Source organism: Macaca nemestrina, chromosome X (genome assembly GCF_043159975.1).
Source record: "Macaca nemestrina isolate mMacNem1 chromosome X, mMacNem.hap1, whole genome shotgun sequence".
Taxonomy (NCBI): Eukaryota; Metazoa; Chordata; class Mammalia; order Primates; family Cercopithecidae; genus Macaca; species Macaca nemestrina.
In genome coordinates this window covers 118,596,878-118,624,332 of record NC_092145.1, presented here as the reverse complement: position 1 = coordinate 118,624,332, position 27,455 = coordinate 118,596,878, and the positions used below count along the sequence as shown (strand labels likewise).

The 27,455-nt window shown below is 40.1% G+C and overlaps 1 protein-coding gene and 1 pseudogene across 14 annotated transcripts in view; both read right to left on the bottom strand.

Moving 5' to 3' along the window:
• The window catches only part of LOC105463230 (calcium/calmodulin dependent serine protein kinase), a 412,561-nt gene extending 387,613 nt beyond the window's left edge, over window positions 1-24,948 (bottom strand). For 10 of the 14 annotated variants that reach the window (XM_071088418.1, XM_071088419.1, XM_071088416.1 and 7 more), the window contains exon 1: window positions 24,755-24,947. In XM_071088418.1, coding sequence (XP_070944519.1) covers window positions 24,755-24,813 — 59 coding nt within the window. In that variant the 5' untranslated portion in view covers window positions 24,814-24,947. Of the gene's footprint in view, window positions 1-24,754 lie in introns of all 14 variants that reach the window. The other 4 variants (XM_011710276.3, XM_071088415.1, XM_071088417.1 and 1 more) reach the window with 2 other exon arrangements.
• LOC112423564 (U6 spliceosomal RNA) lies at window positions 21,044-21,139 on the bottom strand (annotated as a pseudogene).
• Window positions 24,949-27,455: the final 2,507 nt, after the last annotated feature.

Below are 27,455 nucleotides of genomic sequence, written 5' to 3'. Positions count from 1 at the left end.
GTTTAGATTTTCTATTTCTTCATGATCCAGTCTTGATAGGCTGTATTTTTAGGAATTTGTCAATTTCTTCTAGGCTATCAAATTTGTTGGTATATAATTGTTCATAGCAGTCTCTTATAAACCTTTGTATTTCTTTAAGTTGTAATGTCTCTTTTATTTATAATTTTGAGTCTTCTTTTTTCTTAGTCTAGCTAAAGATTTGTCAATTTTACTTTTCAAAAAACCAACTCAGTTCTGTTGATAACTTCTATTGTTTTTCTAGTCTCTATTTCATTTATTTCTGCTTTGATCTTTATTATTTCCTTCCTTTTTGGCCTCGAGCTTAGTTGTTCTTTTTCTAGTTCCTCAAGGTGTAAAGTTAGGTTGTCTATTTGAGATCTTTCTTTTTTCTTCATGTATTGGTATTTATCATTATAAACTTCTCTCTTCGAACTGCTTTCATGGCATCCCATAAGTTTTGGTATGTTGTGTTTCCATTTTCATTTGCCTCAAGATTTTATTTCCCTTATAATTTCTTCTTTGATCCACTGGTTGTTCAGGAATGTGTTGTCTACTTTCCACATATCTATGAATTTTCCATTTTCTTTTGATTTCTAGTTTTATACCACTGTGGTCAGAAAAAAACACTTGGTATGATTTCAATCTTCTTAAATTTGTTAAGACCTGTTTTGTAGCCTAACATATGATCTATCCTAGAGAATGTTCCATGCGCACTTGAAAAGAACATTGTATTCTGCTACTGTTGGATAAGATATTCTGCAGATGATGACTCTTAGATCCATTTGGCCTACAGTGTAGTACAAATCTGCTATTTCCTTATTGATTTTCTGTGCATTGTTGAAAGTGGAGTATTAAAATCTGCTAGTATTATTGTATTGCTATCTACTTCTCCCTTCACTTCTATTAATATTTGCTTTATATATGTAAATGTTCTGATGTTGGGTGCATATATATTTATAATTGTTGTATCATCTGGATGAATTGACCCCTTATCATTATATAATTATCCTTCTTGTCTCTTGTGGTGGTTTTTGACTTAATAGTCTATCTTGTTTTATATAAATATAGCCACCTCTATTTCTTTTGGTTACCAGTTGCACAAAATATCTTTTTCCACTTCACTTCCAGCCTATGTGTGTCCTTAAAACTAAAGTGAGTTTCTTGTAGGCAGCATATGGTTGAATCTTATTTCTTTTTATCTAATCATTCACTCTGTGTCTTCTGATTGAAGAATTTAAGCCATTTAAAGTGATTATTGATGGGTAAAAACTCACTACTGATATCTTGTTTTCTGTTTTGTAGTTCCTTTGTTCCACTCTTCCTCTCTTGCTCCCTTCCTGATTTGATGATTTCTCTGTAAGAGTATGCTTTGTTCCTTTATCTTTTGTGAATCTACTACAGATTTTTTCTTTGTGGTTACCATGAGGTGTACATAAGCCATCTTATAATTATAAAATATCTTAAGCTGATAACTTCAACCACATACAAAAGTACGATATTTTTTCTCCTCTGCCCCACTATTATTGATGTCACAATTTACATCTTGTATATACTGCATGTCAACAAATTATTGCGACTATAGTCATTTTTAATATTTGTTTTTAACTTTTATACTAGAATTAAGAGAGATTTATGCACCATCATTACAGCATTAGAGTATTTTGAATTTAACTATATTCTTACTTGTATAGTGAGTTTTATACTTTCATATGTTTTTGTGTTGTTAGAGTCCTTTTGTTTCAACTTGAAGAACTGCCTTTAGCATTTCTTGTAAAATAGGTCTAGTGGGACATGAACTCCCACAGGGAAGTCTTTATCTCTACTTCATTTCTGAAAAACAGCCCTTCCAGGTATAGAATATATGGTTGACAGGTGTTTTTTTTTTTTTTTTTTCCTCAGCACTTTGAATATATCATCCCATTCTCTCCGGGCCTGGAAAGTTTCTGCTGAGAAATCCACTGACAGTCTTATAGAGGTTTCCTTGTAGGTGATGGTTTGCTTTTCTCTTGATGCTTTCAAAATTATCTTTGACTTTTGAGAATTTGGTTATAAAGTGTCTCAGTGAAGATCTCTTTAATCCAGTTGGAGGTTCTTTGGACTTCATGGATCTGGATGTTCATTCATGTCTTCAGATTTGGGACATTTTCTGTCATTATTTCTTTAAGCTGTCTTCCCCTTTTTCTTTCTCTGCTTCATCTGGAAATCTCATATGTATTTATTGGTTTGTTCGATGGTATCTCATAACTCCCATAGGCTGTCTTCACTCTTTTTCATTTGTTTGTCTTTTTCTTCCTCTAACTGGGTAATTTCAAATGACCCATCTTTGAGCTCACTAATTTTTTCTTTTACTTCAAGTCTACTATTAAAGCTTTCTATGGAATTTTTCAGTTCAGACACTGTGTTATTCAGTTCTAGAATTTCTGGTTTTTTTCTTTCTTTCTTTTTTTTGAGGTTTCCTTGTTGAACTTCTCATATTGTTTGTGTATTGTGTTCCTGATTTTGTTGTCTATCTGTATTCTCTTTTAACTCATTGAACTTCTTTTAAGATGATTATTTGATTATTTTGAAATCTTCTTTTTCTTTTTTTTTTGAAACGGAGTCTTGCTCTGTCACTCAGGTTGGAGGGGAGTGGCATGACCTTGGCTCTCTGTGACCTCTGCCTCCCGCGTTCAAGCAATTCTCCTGACTCAGCCTCCTGAGTAGCTGGGATTACAGGCGCATGCCATGATACCTGGCTAATTTTTGTATTTTTAGTAGAGATGAGGTTTCACCATGTTAGTCAAGCTGGTCTCAAACTCCTGACCTCAAGTGATCCACCCACCTTGGCCTCCCAAAGTGCTGGGATTAGAGATGTGAGACACTGCACCTGGCCTTGAATTCTTTATCAGTCAATTCATAGATGTCCATTTCTTTATGACTGGTTACTGGTGCTTCATTTTGTTCCTCTGGTGATGTCATGTTTCCCTGATTATTGGTGATCCCTGCAGCCTTGCATGAGTGTCTGCACATTTTACAAAGCAGCACTTGGCTGGGCATGGTGGCTCACGCGTGTAATCCCAGCACTTTCAGAGGCCAAGGCAGGTGGATTGCTTGAGCTCAGGAGTTCCAGACCAACTTGGGCAACTTGAAGAAACCTTGTCTCTACAAAAAATACAAACATTAGCCAGGCCTGGTAGCACTTGCCTGTGGTCCCAACTACTCAGGAGGCTGAGGCAGTAGGGCTGGCTGAGGCAGCAGGATTGCTTGAGCCTGGGAGATCAAGGCTGCAGTGAGCTGTGATCACTCCACTACACTTCAGCCTGGGCAACAGAGCGAGATCCTGTCTCAGAAAAAGGAACCAAAAAAAAAAAAAAAAAAAGAAGTAGGCACCTGCAGTCTTCACAGACTGGCTTTGGCAGGAAAAGCCTTTTAGCAGTCAGCCTGTCCAGAAATTCTGGAGGGCTGTCTGGCAGGTGGGCTTGCTGCTGGAGTTTTCAGGTAGGCTATCCTGAAACTTGGGTCCATTAGGACAGGCCTACGGCTTGAGTTTGCTGGGGTGGATCTGAATCCTGGTGTGCGTGGGGACCAGCCTAGTGCCAGGGTCCACTCAGGTAAGCCTGTCAACTGGGCATGCAGGGCAGGCCTAAAGCCTGCATTCACAGGGGCCAGCGTGAATCCTAGGTCCATAAAGCTCAACCTGGTGCTGCAGTGGGCCTTGAGCCTGAGTCCTAAGGGACTAGCCTGGTGCTAGAATGAGCCTGGTACCTGGATTCAAGGAAGCAGGCTTGGTGCTTGGGATCATGAAGGTAGGTCTGAAGACTGGGAATGCAGGGGCAGGCCTGGAGTCTGAGACAACTAGGGATGATCCTGGAGCCCAGATACACCAGGGTGAGTCTGGAGGCCAAGTCTGCTGGGGTGGGCTTGGAACCTGAGTCCATGGATGGTGGGCCTGGGTCCTGGGTCCACTGCAGCGTGGAGCCATGGAGACTAGTATATGTACATATATATTAGGTAGGTCTACATAAACTATCAATCAAGTCAAAGGGCATAATGACATTTTTATACATGGTGTATTCATAATTTCCTATTACTGTTATAATAAATTACCACAAACTTAGTGGCTTTAAATGACACAAATTTATTCTCTTACAGTTCTGATCAGAGATCAGAAATCTCAAATTAAGATGTTGGCTTCAGGGGAGAAGCTTTTCCATCTTCTTGAAGCTGCCTGCATTCCCCGGTTTGTGGCCCTCTTCCTCCATCTTCAAAGTGCATCACTCCAAACTCTGGTTGACTCCATTGTCGTGTCTCCTTTTACTTACTTTGGCCCTCCTGCCTTCCTCTTATAAGGACCCTTGTGATTAAATTGGGCCCACCCAAATAGTCTGGGATAATCCCCCATCTCAAAATCCAAAATTTAATAACATCTGCAAAGATCCTTTTACCATGTAAAGTAACATATTCACAGGTCCTAGTAATTAGGATGTGTACATCTTTGGTGGGCCATGATTTAGCCTACTACATGTAGTCTCAAAATTTGCTTCCCATTAAACCTTTCTTCAGAAGCTACAGGAATACATGCTCCATATAAAACAAGAGAGTAAACTGATGTTAGCATAAAGTTAGAAAATATGACCTCAGAATCAGGCAAAGCCATGAAAACACTTCCGAATTCAGTCAGGTATCTTTACCATTAAGAGTTTTGTGAGCAGAAAAATAAAAAAACATGGCAGTATTTCATCAAGTTTAAAAAGCTTAAGCAGAAAAACATATGAAGAGGCAAAGAAAGGCAAAGTTCAGTCAGGTACTGTAGCAGTGAGGGTGGGGATTAAAGAAGGCTGTGAGTGGAAAGGAGATAATGTATAAATGGGAGCCAAGGGCCTGGACTAGAAGACCATTTCCTTGTTAGAGTCACCAACACAGTAGCTATGAATTGGGCTCAATGTGTCATAATGTCACAACAAGAATCCTGTCAGCATTCTTGCTTATATCTTGTGACATTATGTAACCTTAATCAGGTGAGAGAGTAGCCCCTAAAACTGTGGTATCAGATAGCTTCACAAAGGAAGAGAGATGTGCACTATGCTTTCAGGTAAGTGGGGCCAGTAAATGTGTGCACATGCACATACTAGTGTGGGGAGATGGCAGAAGGAGGAAGGAGGACTAGCACCTGCTATGGCACAAAAAGAACTGTGCATTTAGGGTACTGAAAATAGCTCTATTGGGCTAGCAACAAAGTGGGAGTGGAGGATGGTTGGTAAGAAAATAAAACACCATAAACAAAGGTAAACAATGTAACAGAGATTATGTACCTAGGTTAGAAATTTTGCTCTACCTTACCACACAAATATCTTAAAACTCATTAAAGCCTCAATTAATTCATTCATAAAATGTGAGCATAACAGTACCTACCACATGCATTTGTTTTGAGAATAAAATGAAAATAATGTTGAGCGCTCCTAGTAGTCAAAGAGCAACAAAGGGTAAAACTACCCCAAAGTAACATTTCTTCAAAACATAATCTGTTCTCCATTCCCTGTGTTTTTTAGACTGTTTTTTCTTCCTTTATTTTTTGGTCTCAGATTGAGACTCTTAGATCAGTGCTGTCTAACAGAACTTTCTGTGATGATGGAAACGTTCTAAATCTGCACTGTCTACCATGCAGTCACTAGCCACATGTAGCTACTGAGCAACTGAAATGTGGCTAAAGTAACTAAGGAACTGAATTTTTAAAAATAACATTTATTGAGATATAATTAATACCATAAAATTTACCCTTTTAAAGTATACAATCTGGTGGGTTTTAGTATATTCACGAAGTTGTGCCATGATCACTAAGAACTACCTAAATTCCATTAAAATTTTCATAACCTCAGAATGAAACCCCATACCTATCAGTAGTCACTGCCCACACTCTCCTCCTCCCAGTCCCTGGTAACTACTAATCTAGCATCTATATCAACAGATTTACCTACTGAGGCCATTTCTTAAAAATGAAATCATACAATATGTGGTCTTTTGTGTCTGGGTCCTTTTACTCAGCATAATGTTTTTGAAGTTAATGTATGTTGCACCGTGTATCTGTACTTTATTTCTTTTTGGGGGGAAAGGAAGTCTTTATTCACAGATGATATGATCATCTATGTAGACTATCCAATGCAATATACATCATTCTACTAGAATAAGTGAGTCCAGCAAAGTTGCAGGACACAAGAGTAATACACAAAAAGTAAATTACATTTCTATATACTAGCAACAATCAGAAATTCAAATGAAAAACAGATTTACCACAGCATAAAATATGAAATATTTAAGAATGTGACAAAAGATGTACAAGACTTGTACTTTTAAAACTACAAAACACTGCTGAGAGAAATTAAACAATATCCAAATAATAGAGATATACCTTGTTCATATATTGGATGATGCAATAATTTAAGCTATCAATTCTTCCCAAAGTGATCTTTTTTTCCTCTTTCCAACTTTTATTTTAGGTTCAGGGGACACATATTACATGGGTAAATTGCATGTCACAGGGGTTTGGTGTATAGATAATTTTGTCACCCAGGTAATCAGCATAGCATCCTATAGTTTTTCGATCCTAATGCTCCACCCTCAAGTAGGCCCCAGTGTCTATTGTTCCCTTCTTTGTGTCCATGTGGACTCAATGTTTATCTCTTACTTGTAAGTAAGAACATGCGCTATTTGGTTTTCTGTTCCTGTGTTACTTCACTCAGAATAATGGCCTCCAGCTCCATCTATGTTGCTGCAAAGGATATAATCTTGTTCTTTTTTATGGCTGCATACATAGTATTCCACGGTATAAATGTACCACATTTTCTTTATCCAGTCCACCATTGACAGGCATCTAGGTTGATTACATGCCTTTGCTATTATGAATAGTGCTGTGATGAACATACACATGCATGTGTCTTTATCTTAATTTATTTTATAAATAATTTTATAAATAATATTCCATTGTGTGCAACTACCACATTTTGTTTATCCATTCATCCACTGATGGACACTGGGGTTGTTTCCACCTTTCGGCTATTATGAAATGCTGCTATGAATGTTCATGTGTAAGTTTCTGTGTAAATATACATTTTTAATTCTCTTGGGCACATACCTAGGAATGGAATTGCTGGGCTATATGGAAACTCTGTATTTAACTTTTTGAGGAACTGCCAGTGTGTTTTCCATGGTGGCTGCAACATTCTACATTCCCACCAATGTATGAGAGATCCAATTTATCCACATCCTTGCCAACCCTTGTTATTGTCTTTTTGATTCTAGCCATCCTAGTGTACGTGAAGTGGTATCTCATTTGGTCTTAATTTGCACTTCCATAATGACTCGACATTGAGCACCTTTTTGTGTATTTATTGGTCATTTATAAATTTTTTGGAGAAATGTCTGTTCAGTGAGTTTTAAATTTTAATTTTAATTAACTTGAAATAGCCACATCTGGCTAGTGGCTGCAATATAAACCAGACGCAGGATGTGGCGTATGGCCCCTTCACTTTGCCCAAGGCTGGGTGGGACTAGCTAGGTGACTGATTAGGAAGCTCTCAAAAATTACTGTTGATGTTGAAAACAATTCATGCTCACTGCGCACCTGCAAGGCTCCAAGGACTTCATACTCAGTATCTTATTTAATCTTCATAACAATACTATCAGTTAAAGTCTACTGTCTCCATTTTACAAACAACGAAACAGTTTTAGATAGATCAAGTAAGCCACTCATTAGTAATTTCACTCACTATAAAATTCTCCATTCCATTTCAACCTTAAGAGACTTCTTTTCTCCATCTGATTTAATCAGAGCATTGGTCTTACAGATCTCAACTAGGGAAACCAGGTATTACTCAGAATTCCACTACTATGTTCGGCATATACTATACAATTCTAAGTCTACTAACCTATTTCAAAAGAACATTATGAGAACTAAATGGTTTTGAAGCAGCAAGATATTAGCACTAAAAGAAAATATGAACTTCTGACTTTGTGCATTATAGGCCATAAATTTTATCTTTTCTAATGTGTTCAGCCACTTCTTCCCCTTGTTTGAACTGGTTCAACTATATACTGAACATCTACTATGTACCAGACACTACTCTAGGTTGCAGAGATACAACAACGACTATGACAGCCAAGAATCCTGACCTAATGAAGCTCAAAATATGTATTAAACATATGGTTTTAAAAGTACACAAGCTCCAATAGGTTTATGTCACATGGAGGCCTTGTTGTAGTATCTATTTCACAATGAACCTTATCCAATACTGCAGCATAAGTACCCTTAAATAATATTCTCTGCCTACTAAAAAATTTGAATCTATACATTATAGCCTTTAAAATGGCTCAAAATCTACACATTTGGCAGAACTTTTCTACAGCAGTTGCTACTCTGGAAGTAGCACCCAGCTCCTAAGCATGGCCAGCTGCCAAGGAACCCAGGGAAATTATTAAAGCTTACCTCTAGCTCTTGGGGCTGCCCCAGACTCCTACGCACATGAGGGGAGGACAACACAGCAAGAGTCACCAGAGCATTTCTCTTGCCTAATGCATGGCATGATTTCCCAAACTTTCATCATCACCTACCACTGACCCCTATTTCAGGTAGATAAAACAGAAATGAGGAGGTTGTTCAGATGATTCATGTGGGTGGCTACTGCGCTAGCTGGGACAGTAACACTACTCTCTTTTAAAGAGTTCACATTTTATTCACTGCTATAAATAACAATTTAATTTTTAAAATACTGCATTTCCAACACTATACTGCAGAAGACCGTAAAGCTCAAATTTTCCAGTAGATAGGTTGCTTTTGGCGACAGACCTAAGTAACCACACTTTGAGGGATGGCCTTTGCCTGACCCCTCTTCTCATTGTTCCTCACCTCTAGGATGAGTAAGCAGGGCAAAAGGTATGAAGTAAGTTGATTGGGAAAGCCTAAATTAAATGTCTAACTCAATAATTTCCAGTCTCCAGCTCACTATTTCCTGTATCTTCCCCGGCATCCACTACTAAAGTATTCAACCCAGATGTACTGAAAGCAATCAGGAACCAAACAAACTCACCAGTAATATAGCTCAGCATCATTTGGCGAAGTCATATTTTCCGACCTAAAACATCAGTTACATAAGGGAAAATACAACCATGGAGTCACAACTGCAAAAACACCACTTTTGCCTGACCTTGCTACCAGAGCCAGGAGACTATAAGAAGGCCTTTCTTTCAAAGGCTATTATACTTCCCTCAGTGATATGCGTAAAGAGAAACATTCAAGTGCATCAATAAGAACAATGGTAAAATTCAGTTGTATTTTATACGAATTTGACCACCAATCACCTTAATGGCTGAGAGCAGGTACAAAGGAGAATCAAGAGTACAATATGACATTCCAACTACAAAGAGAAATAGCCATCCTTGGATGGATGTGGGAAGGCTAACTTTTAAAACTGTCCCAGTAAACAGTCTAAGATTGCCCAAAATATTCAATATCTATGTGTTCACTAACATCCTGGTGAAATACCAGTGACTACAGCACTCTAGGACAAGGGTAACAATTTTCCAGAAGGGATGGCACTATTTCAATGGCTTAGAACAGTGGTCCCCAACCTTTTTGGCACCAGGGACTGGTTTTGTGGAAGACAATTTCTCCATGGACGACGGGGACCAGGGGTGGGGGTGGGAGGGTTCGGGATGAGACTGTTCCATCTCCGATCATCAGGCATTAGATATTCGTAAGGAACACGCAACCCAGTTCCCGCGCATGCGCAGTTCACAATAGGGTTTGTGCTATGAGAATCTAATGTCGCTGCTAATCTTACAGGAGGCAGAGCTCAGGCGGTAATGCTGGCTGGCCTGCTGCTCACCTCCTGTTGTGTGGCCTGGTTTCTAACAGGTCATGAACCGTTACTGGTCAGAGGCCCAAGGGTTGGGGACCCCTGGCTTAGAACACACCAAGCACTTTGGGAAGCTGAGGGAGGCAGATCACCTGAGGTCAGGAGTTCAAGACCAGCCTGGCCAACACGGCGAAACCCCAACTCTACTAAAAAATACAAAAATTAGAAAAATTAGCCAGGCGCGGTGGCGGGTGCCTGTAATCCTACCTACTTGGGAGGCTGAGGCAGGGAGAATTGCTTGAACCTGGGAGATGGAGGTTGCAGTGAGCTGAGACTGTACTACTGCACTCCAGCCTGGGTGACAGAACAAGACTCTGTCTCAAAAAAAAAAAAAAAAAAAAAAAAAACCATACCAAACAGCTCCCATGAATCCCTAAACTTAGGAGTCACAAGGTGGGTTTTCTCTTGAGGAAGTAAAAAGGCAGTAAGAATTGGGAAAAATGAAGATTATAATACATGATTAAGTTAGATTACACCAGAGTACAGAAAAACCAAGGACACCAGCACAAAATCAGTGAGAAAAGGTCACAGAATTGTTAAACAGGCTACCACCATTACCTAACAGAAAAGGAAAGGGCAGAGTAGTATGTTATTTTCATTTACAAGTCTCTAGTTACCGAATTAATAATTTGATATCAGAGAGAAGAATGGACCTGTAGAAATAGGAGGGTCAGGTGTAAAGGCAAACCCAAGTGTTTACCTAAAGATTTTAGCAGTTCGCAGTTCAGAATTAAAGGAAAGAAAACCGCATGAAGGCTTCATCTTGAGTAGGGATTGGCAAGCTTTTTGTGTAAAAAGCCGGATAAACAGCTGAGGCTGTATGGACCATTTGGTCTCTGTCACAGCTAATCAACTCTGCCCCATAGCATAAAAGCAACCACAGATGATACTTAAATAAATGACGGCGGCTGTGTTCCAAATAACTATTTACAAAAACAGGCAGTAGGATGATTTGGCCCATGGACCATAGTTTACTGACCCCTGATCTAGAGTTCTAAGACAGTGGTTCTCAATCTTGAGTGTGCCTCAGAATTCCCTCGGAGGGCTTGTTACAACAGAAATAGTTGTGCTCCAATCCCAGGGCTTCTAATTCTGTAGGGCCAGGGCAGGGCCTGAGAATCTGCATTTCTAACAAGTTTCCAGATGCTGCTACTGGTCAGAAGATCCACACTTTGAAAACCACTGATCTAAACCTCACTGACTAAACAGGATGTTCAATACCAGATGGAACATTCTGTTCCATCTGATTGGCTACAAACATTTTTCACTTGTAGTAAGTACCAAACATCAAAGCTCCAACAAAATTAAGCAATTTAAAAAGAAGCTGGGGGAAAAAAATACTCAGGAGTCTTTCTTTACTTTGACTTCAGTGTAAATTTATCATTGCCCCACCAGTAAAATAAACATAACTCATTCCCAAATCTCTTTATTCAATATTTTCACCTAACATGTTCTAAGCCCTATAAGGAGTTGAGAAGTATTAATGTTTATAAATCAAACAAGAAAATAAAATCAGTTTTAAAGGCAAATGTAAATGATTCTTAGAAAATCAAAGTCAACAAAGCCCATGTTCTTGCTTTTTATTTTTCCTTTTTTGAGACGGAGTCTCGCTTTATTGCCCAGGCTGCAGTACAGTGGCACGATCTCAGCTCACTGCAAACTCTGCCTCCCAGGTTCAAGCTATTCTCCTGCCTCAGCCTCCCAAGTAGCTGGGATTACAGGCACACGCCACCATGCCTGGCTAATTTTTTGACATTTTTAGTAGAGATGAGGTTTCACCATTTTGCCTGGGCTGGTCTCGAACTCCTGGCCTCAAGTGATCCACCCGCTCTGGCCTCCCAAAGTGCAGGGATTACAGGTGTGAGCCACCGCGCCCGGCCAAAGTACAAGTCCATTAGAAGTGTTTTAGTTTGGGCCAGGCATGGTGGTTCATGCCTGTAATCCCAGCAGTTTGGGAGGCCGAGGCAAGCAGATCACCTGAGGTTAGAAGCTTGAGATCAGCCTGGCCAACATGGCAAAACCCCGTCAGTAATAAAAATACAAGAATAAGCCGGATGTGGTGGTGCATGTGTGTAGTCCCAGCTACTCGAGAGGTTGAGGCAGGAGAATCGCTTTAATCCAGGAAGTAGAGGTTGCAGTGAGCAGAGATCGCACCATTGCACTCCAGCCTGGGCGACAGAGTGAGACTCTGTCTCAAAAAAAAAAAAAAAAAAAAAAAAAAAAAAGTGTTTTATTTCAATAAAATTGAAACAATAATATATGTAAGGTAGTTTAAGACTTAAGAATTATGTAATTTTATGTGCATGAGAATCTCATGAGGTAGATAATATAGCCATTACTATCCTTCTTTTACAAGATGAAGAAACTGAAGAAAAATCAACTGGTGATATCACGCAAATTATTTAAAAATTTTCCTTAAAATCCCTTTTTCCTAGTAACTCTTAAATTGCATTTTTCAAATCCAACTTACACATATCTTTTTAGGACCATGTTTATGAATGTGTCTTCATCGGGGAAAATATTGTTCTAGTAAGATCTTCAAGTCCATATTCATTCATATTTGTGGGCCTAATTCTGAAGCCACCCAGGCAAGTCTAACTAAGAAGCCTGAACTTTAATCAGATGCCAGTTTAAAGCCCATTCTACCATTAGAGCAAGTGGGTCATAGATTATGGAAGTGTGATGATCCAGCAGTATAACAGAAATACTCAGCAGTGGGAGAAATATTAATGTAGATAATCCAAAAAGTAGAGCAGCAAGCTTAGAATGCTCCCTCTCCAGATACCCACACTCCTTCTGCAATGATAATGAGTATTTTCATTTGAATACACACTTACACAGATTCACTTTCACATCCATAAGAGCAAAATGTTTTCTTTTTTTTTTTTTTTAAAGCATTGCCTATAATGTATGGTTGGTAAAGGTTTTTTCTGTCTTTAGCATGCTTTTAAAAATGTTATGTATGTTGATTACGTGAAATACATTCTCACTGTAACCTGTGATTTTAATATTCTAGTAACGGTTCTCTTAAATTTATATGAAATGTAATTAAAGAAAGTCCTCAGTGAAAACAGCTTCTTGCTTGTTTTACAAGTATCTAATTATTCCACAGCTGACAAAATTTAAAAAAAATTTATTAAAAAGATAGTCTCAAATTTAATGCCACACTATACTGCTAACAAAAAGCCAGTTAAGAAGATATTAAGCCTATGATGAGGACCAGCAGAGATTCTATGTAAGTAAAGACTGATGATTCTGCTTTTGAACTAATAACTCAGATGGAAGTCAGCAAAAATTTCTAACCTAAATAATGCAATATAAATAATACTGTCCAAGGATTTCTGAAATCAACCTAAGCAGTATTTCCATAGAAGTGATCTAAACAGACCAACCACTCAATTTCAACATGATCATTCTTATACCTGACAATGTAATAAGAATTAGTAGATGAAATGCTGTTCTGTGGATTTAGGTTATTTAGATTCAGTGCCCAATCATGTCAGAGACTACAACTTCAGAATCTTTCCACCTCATTTTGCTCACTGTTAAGATGTAGAAATTGCTGTTGTAATAAAATTTGGGGAAGTTACATAAAGGAACACTTTAATACTCATAAATCCTATATATGGGTGTTTCTGAAATATATATTCTGGGATTTTCCTTTTTTCAGTCTTGAAATTTCACACGATGAACAATTAATTAATCTGTCAATTGTCTAAACGCAAACATAAGAAGTGTGATAAAAAATTCCTTCTTTTAACATAATCTTGGGAGTTTTTCACAACACTACAGAATTATAATCTAGAACAGACTTGGAAACAAATTATGAAAATCTATAACTCAATACTGTCTTTTCTATGTACATAAGAGGCAATGACAGTTTTGTTGTTTTTTCTTGTTTTTGTTTTTACTTTTTAAAATTATACTTTAAGTTCTGGGATACATGTGCAGAACAGACAGGTTTGTTACATAGGTATACATGTGCCATGGTGGTTTGCTGCACCCATCAACCCGTCATCTACATTAGGTATTTCTCCTAATGCTATCCCTCCCCTTGCCCCCCACCCCCCAACAGGCCCCAGTGTGTGATATTCCCTTCCCTGTGCCCATATGTTCTCATGGACGAAGCTGGAAACCATCATTCTCAGCAAACGAACACAGGAACAGAAAACCAAACACTGCATGTTCTCACTCATAAGTGGGAGTTGAACAATGAGAGCAATGACAGTTTTAAAAGAATTTTTTTAAGACAGCGTCTTGCTCTGCTGCCTCGGTTGGAGTGCAGTGAAGTGATTACAGCTCACTGGACAGTTTGTTTGTTTGTTTGTTTTCTGTTTTTGTTTTTGTTTTTTGAGACGAGTTTTGCTCTTGTTGCCCCAGCTGGAGTGCAGTGGTGCAACCTTGGCTCACTGCAACCTCCACCTCCCGGGTTCAAGCAATTCTCCTGCCTCAGCCTCCCAAGTAGCTGGGATTACAGGCATGCACCACCACGCCCAGCTAATATTTGTATTTTTAGTAGAGTCAGGGTTTCACCATGTTAGTCAGGCTGATCTCAAACTCCTGACCTCAAGTGATCCACCTGCCTCAGCCTTCCAACGTGCTGGGATTACAGGCATAAGCCACTGCACTGGGCCTGGATGGTTTTTAAAAAGACACAAAACACTCTTGAACATATTTCTTAGGCTGGGTGCAGTGGTTCACACCTGTAATCGCAGCACTTTGGGAGGTTGGGGCCGGAGGACTGCCTGAGGCCAGGAGTTTGAGACCAGCTTGGGCAACATAGTGAGATCCTCTCTCCCTCCCTCTCTCGCAAGTAATTTATATATATATATATAAAAATATATAATTTATGAAAGTCATACTTTTTAAAAGTTATATATATAACTTTATTAAAATTTCTTTAATTTTTCCCTACTTGTATTCCTCTACTCCTTTTTATAAATGAGGAAACAGGCCTACAAAGATAACATGAGTTACCCAAGGACAAGACTGGCAAATCATTCAAGCCTCACCTCCTCTGTAAAGATTTCCCCAACTTCCTTCTCCTACTAGGTGGTCACACAGTCTCTGGATTTCTCAGTTAATGTACTCACTCATTCAACAACTGCTGACCAAATATTTTACTATGTGTCTGTCAGCTACCAAGTTATGCAGAGGATATGTGCATGAGTGTGTGAATAAGTCATTTGAGCTCCTTGAGGCCAGAGAACTCAAGTGTTTGGTGAATAATAATGACAATGGCAATTAAAATAATAACAACCTTTAGACATTTCACATAGATCATGCTATTCAATCCTCACAACAACCTTACAAGGTATATACCATTAACCACATTTTACAGCTAAAGAAACTGAGGGTCAGAGAGGCTAACTAACTTGCCCAGGGCCTCACAGCTAGAAATGAATGCAAAAATGAACAATGAATAAAAGTTAGCACCACTAACAATTTTACATACATGGTAGAAAAGAATGTTCATTTCACCATATTATTTATGTAATAGAGCCTGTGTTTAGCACTGAGAATGTGCACATTTGGAAATTGTTGAAACTTACGTACGTAACTGCCAAAAGTAATTTGAGTATCTGAGACATTCTAGAAATAAAAAATACTTATGCTGCACTTTACAATCCACTAATCCATGCAAATGGTTTGTGAAGCAGCTATCATTCCTTTTATAAATAAGAAGAAAAGAGCCACACTGTGCCCAAAGGTTACCAGATCAGAAGAGGGCTGCCTAACAAGCCACGGAGCAACGGCAATCCATATGTTTAGGGGAAATCACATACCAAAGGTAAGAAAAAAGGCCGAGAATCAATGATGTTTTCTAAAAACACAAATTAGAGTCTATGAAATAGCAGTAGTATAATGGTAATCTGCACACCATGGAAGGACTATAGAGAGACCTCTGTAACTGAATGAATATTATCATCCTTTAATTTAAGAAAACATTAAAATCTGCATGTAGGTGAATGGTAATACAGTGTACTTCTATCTTAGATTTAAATATACCAAAATACTCTAACTTCAGAGTTAAAAGCCTAAATACAGACTGAACATAGTATATTTTGGATATTATTAAACTGCATGAGAGACAGAACAATCCTCATTCTTACCTGCAAATAATTCAAATACTCAAAACAATGATTACAAAGCAAAAAGGGAAAAAAAAGTATATTAAAAGAAATCACAAAGACTGGGGGGGAAAACAATGTACAACAGCCCAGTAATAAATAGAATACAAGAAGCTGAAGTGAAATAGCATGCACTTAGGTACCAAAAAACTGGCTTACATACAATGAAGCAATCATTTCTTATTGTGAATGGATGTGGGCAACCAAAAATAGCCAATAAACAAATTTAGTTAGGAGGTGACAGGAGGAGGAATGTGAAAGAGAAGGACAGTACTACACTCATCCAGCGTGGACAAAAACTCTTGAGGCTAGAAATAATTCAGTTTCCTATCGTAGAAAGACACAAGACAATAGCAGTGGTTTGACACATACCAAGAACTTAGAGTAAATGTAAAGTATCTAAAATTTACTTTGTCACTTCATGAAAGGCTTCCATTTAATTGACAGTCATGCACAAGCTCAGGAATGAAAAGGACATAATCTTAGGAAAACCAAATGATTTTACCTAAAAGCCAGCCATCAGAAATCTGCAAAACACAGTTACAGTGAAAAAGAAATCTTCGTTTTTACCCTAAATATGTTGGTTCTGAGACAGATTTACAGAGAGATAGGATAAAATTACTAGTATTCACAGAAAAGAAGCCAGACCTAGCTTTTCAGACACATCATGAATCGAATATTAAACAAAATATTCATTTTGATAAGTGCTTTAAATTGTCTCTCCGTTATAGCCACGCGTGTTCTTAGTCCTCAGAGAATATTGGCATTTTACATTATTGATCCTCCCCTCACTTTTAAACTTCTGTGCAGTCCATTATCCTGATTCTTCTAACTCTATGAGTTATACTCCAAACCACACGCCCTAGAGCAGTCAATCCCCAAGAATTCGTTCACTCAGTTTTACTTCCACACAGATGACTCCCAAATCTTCACTGCCATTCCATACCTCTCACCCAAATTCCAGTTCAGCATTTCCAGCAATGTACAATTACAAATGGCCTGCACTCAATCCAAAGCCAAAGTAACAATCCATATGACAGAATACTGGGCAGCAGTTAAAGAGGAGATAGAGACAGACAGATACATTAACGGATATGACAAGATCATCAAGTATATACTATTATTAATGAAAAATCAATATTTCAACATACTATACAAATATGATCTCACTTTTAAACAAAAAGCTTCCAGAAAGATGTAGAAGAAACTGAACAATGGTTACCTCTAGAGAATGGGGATATGGATGATAGGAGAATTGAGACAGACTCACTGCTTATCTTTGTATCACCTATATTTTAAATTTTACAGCCGGGTACAGTGGCTTACGCCTGTAATCCCAGCACTTTGGGAGACCAAGGCAGGTGGATCACCTGACGTCAGGAGTTAGAGGCCAGCCTGGTGAAACCCCGTCTCTACTAAAAATACAAAAATTAGGCCGGGCACAGTGGCTCACGCCTGTAATCTCAGCACTTTGGGAGGCCGAGGCGGGCGGATCACGAGGTCAGGAGATCGAGACCATCCTGGCTTACACGGTAAAATCCCGTCTCTACTAAAAATACAAAAAACAAAACAAAACAAAACAAAAACATTAGCTGGGCGTCGTGGCGGGCGCCTGTGGTGCCAACTATTCAGGAGGCTGAGGCAGGAGAATGGCATGAACCCAGGAGGCGGAGCTTGCAGTGAGTCAAGATTGCACCACTGCACTCCAGCCTGGGCAACAGAGCAAGATTCTGTCAAAAATAAAATAAAAAAATTAGCTGGGCACGGTGGTACACACTTGTAGTCCCAGCTTGTTGGGAGGCTGAGGCAAGAGAATCGCTTGAACCCGGGAGGAGGAGGTTGTAGTGAGCTGAGATCGTGCCACTGCACTCCAGCCTGGAAGACAGAGCGAGACTCCATCTCAAAAAAAATAAAATAAAATAAAATAAAATTTACTATGTGCATCATTACTTTTATAATTTACTGTATAAAAACTAATTAATACAGAAAAGTAACACAAAATTGTTAAATCTAAATGTTGGAAATACATATTAACTTCAAAACAAACTAGCTTCGGAAATGAAATTTTCCCAGGGTAAAATTCAGATACTCTATACTGACTCGGGCTCTACAACCAATACCATAGTGGCTCCAGGACAGAAAGAAAGGAGAGCAAGTTCTGTAGCATCTTAAATCCTATAGCATAAATCCAGAGCCATATTTGGTGGTTCTAGAATCTTCACTGTCATTTGCAACTAAAAAATAAAACCAAAAAATGTGAGAACAGCACACCCCATCAGCTTGTTGGCTGGGGTCAGGTACCTGCTCTGCAATAGTTAACTCAGTCTCTTGATTATTGAAGGTGTACAGTGCTGGCAAACAGCTAGAAGCTCACAGACTCAGCAGCTGCAGCTCACTACATGGTTTTCAGAATTAGAGAGAACAACTTCCGTATTTTTATCACAGGATACAGGAATAACTATCCTTTGGAAACCACACCACCCCACTCCCAACAAACATCTACCTCTGAAACCTTATTACTTCTAGTCTGGCAAGTTAGGAGTAATTAATCAACTATCCTGTCTGCTGGGGCAGGGGAAATGAAAGAAAAAATCTGGAGAGTAAAAGGAGTAGAGAAAGTTCCAAAACAAATTATATTTTGGACAGATGGCCAAGAGTCTATATTTTCATTGCTAAACAATACATAGATTTACCAGTTAGTTTGGTAACAAATGCTGATGTTTTATTAAAGAGAAAAACAAAAATAAAAAAGAAACAGATGAAAGAATAAATAGTATATGGAACCTCTACTGAAGAGGTAAGAAATTTAACCAGAAAGTCAAACAAATAAAATTTGCAGTATAGAAACTCTGAAAATGAAGACATGTGTCTTTAAGAAAATCCAACGCAGTATTTTCACAACTTGAATTAGCAGCCGAATGCAGCACGAAATGAATAGACTTTAAAACCACGGAACCGTGTTGGAATCCATGTAATCTTGGGTGAATTACTGATCACCCCCTCTGAATCTCAGTGTTCTTTGTAAAATGGGTTCGATTAAATGAAATAATACATCCAAAATGCCTAACATTAGAGGGATAAATGTCAATTCCCTTTACAAAGTAAGCTTTTAAGTTATAAAAGCTTTTTAAACAACCTTATGTCAAAGTTCCTTTAAATGTAGTCAGTACTCCTACCACATTTAAAATGTGAAAATGTTTACAAAAACGTAATAATTCAAGAATAATCTCAAGAAGCAAGGTATACCTGCTTCTTTAATGTATTGAGTAGAACTACAGCTGGAGACAGAAGAATTTTCAGCTTAAAGGAAATATCCAGGAACACAATTTAGGGACATTTGAGACATAGTTCATCAGGTGAAACTGTTGCAGATACAAGGAAAAAATGGAGGGAGCTGAACTGCTTATGTCAAGTACATAGAAGCGTGTTACGGTCATAAAAATTAAGGGAGTCCACAGGAAGTATTTATGAAGACAACTTCAAACAACATGCCCTAAAGCAATCTGTAAAAAGCAGACATGAAGAGACTCGAGAAGGTTGTATACATGCAGAAAAGCAACGGAGTAGCTCTGTTCTCCCTCCAAATGGTCCTAGGATCAAACTCCGTCATCAGGAATCAATATTGCTTCCCTACTCCCATTGAGGCCTGCTATCTGTAGGATCCACATCCTGAGTTCAAAAGGTTTTTCCTCTGTAGAGGTACAGCTTAACTCCCACGGCTTGCATTCTTTCTGGGCTACCAACAATTTAGCTGCTGATTACTTCTTTTACCTTGTTACTTGGCTGTCACTGTGATCATGCAGTTCTTTCACGATCACTGGTATTTTTGGAATATCTACTCATTTCTGGAAAATTCTTGGTTCCTTCAGGCAAACACTTGATCTTTTCCTAACATTAAAAACTAGTTTACCTACAAAGTCTAGTTAAAATTTCCAGGAAACATTTTTTCAACACAATGCGACATTCTCCCTATGGTACTAGAAACCTAAATCATTGCGTGAATCAATACATGTGAAAGTCATAGTAATTAGTACAAATTAGTAAAGCTGAATTTTTCTGTATGCTGAATTATATACTTTACATATTATTAATCCAGTATTTACATAAAGACTGCATTAACTCAATTCTCCAGCTAATAGCATTACTGGAATCACAAGTATGTAATTTAAAGCATACAAGCAACTTAACCATACTCTTTTAATAGAGTGTATGTACAAACACAATCCATACTAAACTGATAAATTTCTTAATATTAAATCAAGCCATTATAGTGCAAAACCATCATCAACTGTTATTGAAGCAATCCTTGTTCTGTGTTGTTCCAAACATCAGACAATCGCCATGTTAGCATTAGATGAGTGTCATAAATCAATGTGGATCTTAAAAGGCCAAAGAAATCAAAGCCAAACACAAGCTAAAACTAAATTCTTACACAATAAGGCTGAGAAACACAAGTGCATAGAAGATAAAATCCATGTTTTAGCCATTTAGCTTCATTCGATACCTTCCAAAAAGAGTTTATTCCACTTTGTAAGAATTGCAAGCCTCTGAAAAGCCAATCCCAAAATATTACATACATAATCTAAGTTTTAAGCCAATGACTCCCCATCAGAGCTGCACATTAGAATCATACAGAGAGCTTTAAAAAATATCAGTGACCAGGACCCACTCCCAGAAACTCGGATTTCACTGCTTTGACACAGGGCTCTGGCACTGATCTTTCTTAAAAGCTCCCCTGATGATTCTAATATGCAGCCAGGTGGAGAACCACTACTTTAATGCAGGTTCTTGGGACAATAATTGCTCTGAGGTTGATAAACATGCTTTTTTGCCTTTTAATGAGATTTTATTAAAACTACTCAATTCATTCCACAGCTAATGAAAGGCTGTTACATTGCAAGCACTGTGTTAATGGGGAAAGATGTGTAAGAAACATTCCCTGCCCTCAAGAAGCTCCTTATTAGTGAACTAGAGAGATCCATAAATAAGTAACTGTAATTAAATATAAGTGCTCTCGAGGTGTAAGCAAATACAGCATGCCTCACACAGTTGCATGTCATCCTTAAGCAAGGGTCATGCTGCATCATTCCAATTTTAGTGTATGTCCTATCAGAGCAGGAAAGTCAGAAGCTACAGGTTACTAAATAATACGGCAAAGGTACCAACACAAGGTAAAAATGGTGTGTATTTTGTTTTTCTCTTTCATAGACACTGCTGTACCAAGAAAGTAGGCATTTTTCTATGTTTTAATTGAATTGTCTTAAATTTCCTTCATGTAGTATTACCGGTTGTACACTTACTTATACTTGTAAAAGATACAGTAAATGATCATGACATAAAAATTAGTCATTAACCTTATTTGCATAACGCCTTTCCTTTCCAGTAATTGCTACATTTGCTAAGACAAGAAGTTTTGGGACTACGATAAGGTCGTATTATTGGAGATTTGTTTCAGTCATTTGAAAGATAGTTACGTAGAAAATGTTATAGAACCAACAAGCATTCAAAGGAGTTTCTGCAAGATTTTCAAAAATGAGAAACACAGGGAAAAGAGTTTTAATTTTTAAAAAGGGAAACGACATCCTTCCAATATTTGTAACAAATTGGGCACATGTTCCCTCAAAGACAGCTTTAACAAGGGTAAAGGCTGCAGCCACTGGAAAGAAAACATATTCCAAATAATGATCTTATATTTCAAAACCTCATTAACTCTAGAAGTTGTCTTTCTCAACCAACGGGAAAAAAAAGCACACTGAAGGGTCTAAATTAGACGAGAACTTTCATTTATGCCATCAATTAAGGCCAAGTACACAGAGGTAAGTGAGTAGGTGGTTGCGTAGGTAGAGGAGTGAGTGGGAGGTCAATTAGTCTTGAAAAGTGAAATCTATTTTAAAGTACCTTAGTAAAAATTTAAACCTATTAAGATCTAGTGGTGAAAAACAACTTGTGATACTAATTTGGTGAAAAAGAAAACAAAATTCCATAGAACTTGAATAGAAATCAATAAAAAGGTTTTCAGTACATGCGAACATCTTCAAGGGCTTTCTGTTCAAATTCAGAGGTGAACAAATTCTAAGTTAAAAATGTATGCTGTCAAGGTCCCTGCAAGAAAATCTCAAGCTAATTTCAATTTCCAGATCAATATATACTAAGACAATTTACTGGAGAAACCTTCAACCTTTACTCAGGTTGAGGAACACTATTATTACATTATTTAACAATAAGGCTAGCTTGAATTCATTATTTCACGTAATGGCATTTTATAATTGGCACTGACCAAGTCAGATTTGAATTGGTTTCAAATATGAATGAGATTTCACAGTTCATAGTAGTTAAGGTAGCCACAGAGTACCTATCACCTCAAAATTAGCTTGCTGCCCCTCTTTATGCAGCTCTGAAACAGCCAGAAAAGATGAATTTTCTTCTCCCAGGGGTGTTTCCTGAAAATATTCTATCAATTACAAATCAGCGGAATACTGACTGTGTTAATGTGATTCTGACCATTTCTTTTTGATATCCAAAGAGATCACATCATCGCCCTTCCAGACCTTAAGGAATCAGAACTGGTTACCAAAACTGATTCAGTGATGGCTATTTTCCATCTTCACAATATAATTAACATTTTAATCTCACATTTTCCAATTATGACTTTGTTAGTTCGTTTACATCAGCTATAACTAAGATGCAACAAACGTAATTCACCCACACATACGGTCATTTGGAGGCTCTTGGGAAACACCTAATTTATCTTCACTGGGTGCTGCTAAGAATGAGGAAACCAAGGAGATTTTTGATACATTTTTCTCTCTAGAACTGTGCTATTCACATGTGGCTACTAGGCACCTGAAACGTGGCTGGTCCGACTGGGAAACTGAATTTTGAATTTTATTTAATTTTAATTAATTAAAATTTAAATTTAGAAAAACGTACTTGATTCAGTTATTGGAAAACTTTTATGTATATTGGGTATGTATATTGGGTAACTTGGGTATGTGAATCTACTTTTGTAAATGCACATTTTATGAAACCTAAATACAGATTAAGTATTTCTGATTTTTATCAGAAATGTAGCTTAGTGTCAGAATTGAGATGTGCTGTTAGTGTAAAATACACATTGGGATTTCAAAGACTTAGCATAAAAGATGTAAAATACTTCATTAATATTTTTTCATACTGATTACATGTTTAAGTGTTAAGTTTGGATCTACAGGGTTAAATAAAATATTTTAGTAAAATTAATTGCACCTGTATGTTTTTATTAAATGTGGCTACTAGAAAATTTTAAATTACAAATGTGGCTCATAATATATCTTTCGGACAGTGCTGTTCTAGAACACTTCACAACCACTTTAACAGGACACATTTGGATACTTTCCTTTTAACAGTCTGGCTGGTCATGTAACAATAGGGCAAGGAGTAACATGTCCTCATATCAATTGGGTCTGAGTAAAGTGTGTAGCAAGCTCTACCCACAATTTCACCATGTGAGGCAACACTGTAATACCTCAATATGGAAAGAAAAGGAAACAAATTAGCACTCAAATTGAAATCGTGTACTGCAGACAACTTAAAAGAGATAGGGCCAACTGCTCTAAGGTCTTGGTTTCATTTCCCAACTGTGGACCTTAAAATAGACAATAAAGCACCGCTTCCAAAAAAAAAAAAAAAAAAAAAAAAAAAAAAAGGTAAGATATTTCAATGGTAGCTCTAGCGATCCTTATTAAGCAAAAATTTGCTCTTAAATCTTATCTCCTCAACTTCTAAAGCCACAGAATACACGCTGTGTTAGGAAATCAACTTCAGATTGCCAGCATTTCCTTCACAAGCAAATTAGCAGGATTGTGCACTTGGAATACTGTTTGACAAGAATGAAAAGGAAACTATTCAAAATAGATTTAAGGAATGGACAATTAGATGAGGAACTGCAGATTTAATTCTCAATCAGCACTGTGATTAATCTGATTCCCTGCTTTTCCCCAGCGTAATTATACAACACAGATGAAAGGATGAGCATTTGGACTGTCAGTTCTATATTCTAGACCAGCCCGGTGACTCAAAGCAGACGGCTCTACCACGCTAACCACCATCCCAACAACAGTCGAGGGGAGCCTCGAGCACTGATTGAACAGTCATTGCATAACGAAGCATTAAAAATTCGAATGCCCCCAACTCTTTCCACGTTCATGTACACCAGGAGGGAATGTGCTGAAACTGAACGCACCCGGTCTTAAATGATCCCCTCCAATCCGGGCATGGGGTGTACACAAAGGCATCTGTCTAATATCCCGCACAATAGACACACACCCCACAATTAAAACCCTGGACTCACTCTCTCTCTCTTACCACACAAGCAAAGGAAATGCAAGCTGCTCTTTTCAAAAATGGTCTATGGCACATGCAAGGTAACAAAAACCCCAACTGAAGCAACTATAAAATCGGCTGTGCCACGTCCCTGTGCAACCGTCAGATAAAATGCAGGCAGCCGGCCCCACGCCTTACGGGGTGGCCAGCCTCGGCTCGGTGGCCTCAATGGACCGCTGAGAACCCCCAGGCCCCTGCCTGGCAGGAGCTCCAGGTACACGTCTATAAATACTCCAAGATGAGAAGGACGAGAGGGGAAGAGGGGAAGAGGGGAAGGAGAGAGGGCAGGGGGCAGGCCCGGAGCGGGTGCGGGAAGACCGGGGCATCACTGAAATGCATTTTTCCACACTCCCGCTCCCTCGCGTGGAGACTCACTTTCCGATCACCTCGCACAGCTCGTACACATCCTCGAACAGCACGTCGTCGTCGGCCATGGTCCGGAGGGGATAGCGGCCGCAGCGTGGAGGGCTTCGAAAACGGGGGTGGGGGCGCCCAAGAGCTCAGTGCCCAGCCCCGGGATCGCCTCCTCCCCTCAGGACCCGCGAGCCCTCGGTGCCGAGGACGCTCGAGTGGTGCCGCGAGGCCCAGAGACTGCGGCGCCTTCCTCTGCAGGCGACCGCCCCGGCGCGGGCGGCGGGGCCGGGGCGTGGGAGCGAGGGCGGCCCGGGCCCGGCGCCGCCCGCCCGCCCGCTGCTCCTCGCGCTGCTCGGGCCGCGCTGCCCGGCGTGCGGATCCTCGGGGACCGCGCGGCGTCGCCCTCTCCGCTCGTCAGCCCGCGCGGGCTGCGAGGCCGCGACCGCTCCCTCTGTCCGAGGCCGGCTCCGTCGCGTCGCGGAGCAGCTCGGGCTATAGAGGGGGCCGCGGCAGGACCATGGAGGGAGGATCGCCGCGGAGGGAGGTGGCGGCGGCGGATCGGCGCTGGGGACCAGGAGGCGGTGGCAGAGACGCTCCCTCCTACTTCTCCTCCTCCCGCAGCCGCCACCGCCCGCCCGGGAGTGGGAGGGGGCTTCGCGGGACTGGCGCTCTGTGCGGGCGGGAGCCGCGGCCGCCGCCTTCTGCTCCGCCCCTCCGCCTCAGCAGCCGACCGGCTAGCCAGCCCCGCGCACCCGCCTCGCGCAGACACGCCCTCCTCCCCCGTCGGCGGCGCGGCTTCCAGAACCACAGACTCCGCCCACTCTAGCCCGTCGGGAGGCGGTGGCCCAGGGAAAGGGGAGCGGGCTGAGCGGCGCATGCGCGCGGCGCGGGCCGCGTCACGGCAAACGGGCGGGCACCGGGATTCTAGAGGGCGCGGGGGGTTGAGCGGGGCGCGCCGGCTGCAGCTGCCGAGGCGGGGCTGGTTGGGGTCGTCGCCTCCGCGCCTAGCGGCGACCAAGCCGCGAAAGGGGCTGGAGACAAAAGGTCCACGGCTGTACGCTCGTTGTCCCGCAAGAGGCTCGAAACTCTGGCCGCTCCCCTTTCCTTCTTTTGTAATCACAGGGAGCCTTTCCCAGCTTTTTGCTGGGAAAAGAGGCAGGGATAGGGTGCTAATGAATGAGAAATCTAAAAGAGAGGTGGAGAGAGGTTGTCACTGAATCCGTGCTTGGCAGCGGATGCTTTTAGTGCTACCCTGTCATTCCTTAATGAAGATGAGGGCTGGGGGCAAGGGGAGGTCGTCCGAGAAAAGGACTAAACAAAAACTGCCTAGGAAGGTGTGCGACAGCAAACGGTCATCTATAGAGACAGCTTCTCCCACGTTCTGCCCCAAACTCAACAAATACCTATCCAGCGCCTACCCTCACTAGAGACCAACCTAGAGAGAAGCCAGGAAGACAGGGACAAACCGCGACTTTAAGCTCCTTTGTATATTGCCCTCAAACTCCCAGCACCTACTCTGCTCTGTATACTCCCTATACATGTTAGACTTGTCAGGAACAAAATGCAACTAGAGGCAGTGCAGGCACAGGAGCAGCCAGGGAGTGAGGTTCTGGGTGTTGCCGCTGTGCTAGGTTGCATTCAATATGAAGATTTCTGTTCAACTGAGCATGTGCGGAATGAGCCAACGCCATCAGACAGGTATATGCCTCAGTTGAAGACCAATAGAGTCTTTGTTCCTCCGCATAGCAAAAGTGCCCAATTAGTTCATAAGTCAGTTTCCAGAAATCGTCTGGTAAATTTCTCAGTGTGGTAATTTTTTTTAAAAAGTATTTATTAATACCAAAGTGGAGGGGGTGATGTGGAGACTCACAGCCTATTTTCTCTTCAGAAACGTTTCGTGCAAACCCTTGACCACTCCCTCAAAAGGCTGAGAGATTTGCCTGCTAAGGATTTGGGTACTAAACCTTTAAAAAAAAAAAAAAAAAAAAAAAAGACCAGAGGACAAGTGTAATTGCACACGGTTTTCCTCCTTTCTCAAAGAGCTTGTGCATTCTCTAGAGATGGGGGCTTCAGAACTTGAGAAACATTGCCTCCTTTAAGGGTCCAAGAGTAACTCACCACAAGTTGGCATGTCCAGCTCATGTCTAATGAATAAGGCGTCACTCCATTCTGCCCTGAAGTGCACAGGGACCCTCTCAAGTCACCTTGTCAGCTTCACTTCTTTTCCCCAGCCCAAGACTGAGCTATACCAACACTTGTCGACTTCATTTTGGGGTTTCTTATCTTCCACAGGGACCTATGCTCAGAGGTAGAAAAGGACAATTATAAAGTAAAACAGAAAAGAAAGTGCAGGTGAATAAAAGAGAGAGACGATTGCAAAAATAAGTAAGCGCTCTGCTCATGGGATCACAGTTGGTTTGGATCTGGAAAGAGCTCCCTCATTTACAGATGGAAGAATGCGGTGGTTGCTCTCCCAAAAACCATCCCACCCCTCTCCCCCACCATAGGGTAGCAGCTCTGAGCTTGAGGTGAGATTGTAACCATCTTAACTGGAGAGGTGGGCTCTGATTAATTAAACTAACACATCCAGCCCCCTTCCTACAGCCATAAGCCTAATTTAATCAGCTCTTGGCACTCCCTGGCCACAAGCTTTGAGTGGTTCGAGGTCTGCCAATCAGCACAAAGCTCAGGACTTCTTTTCCTAATCTGTACTTAGATCTCC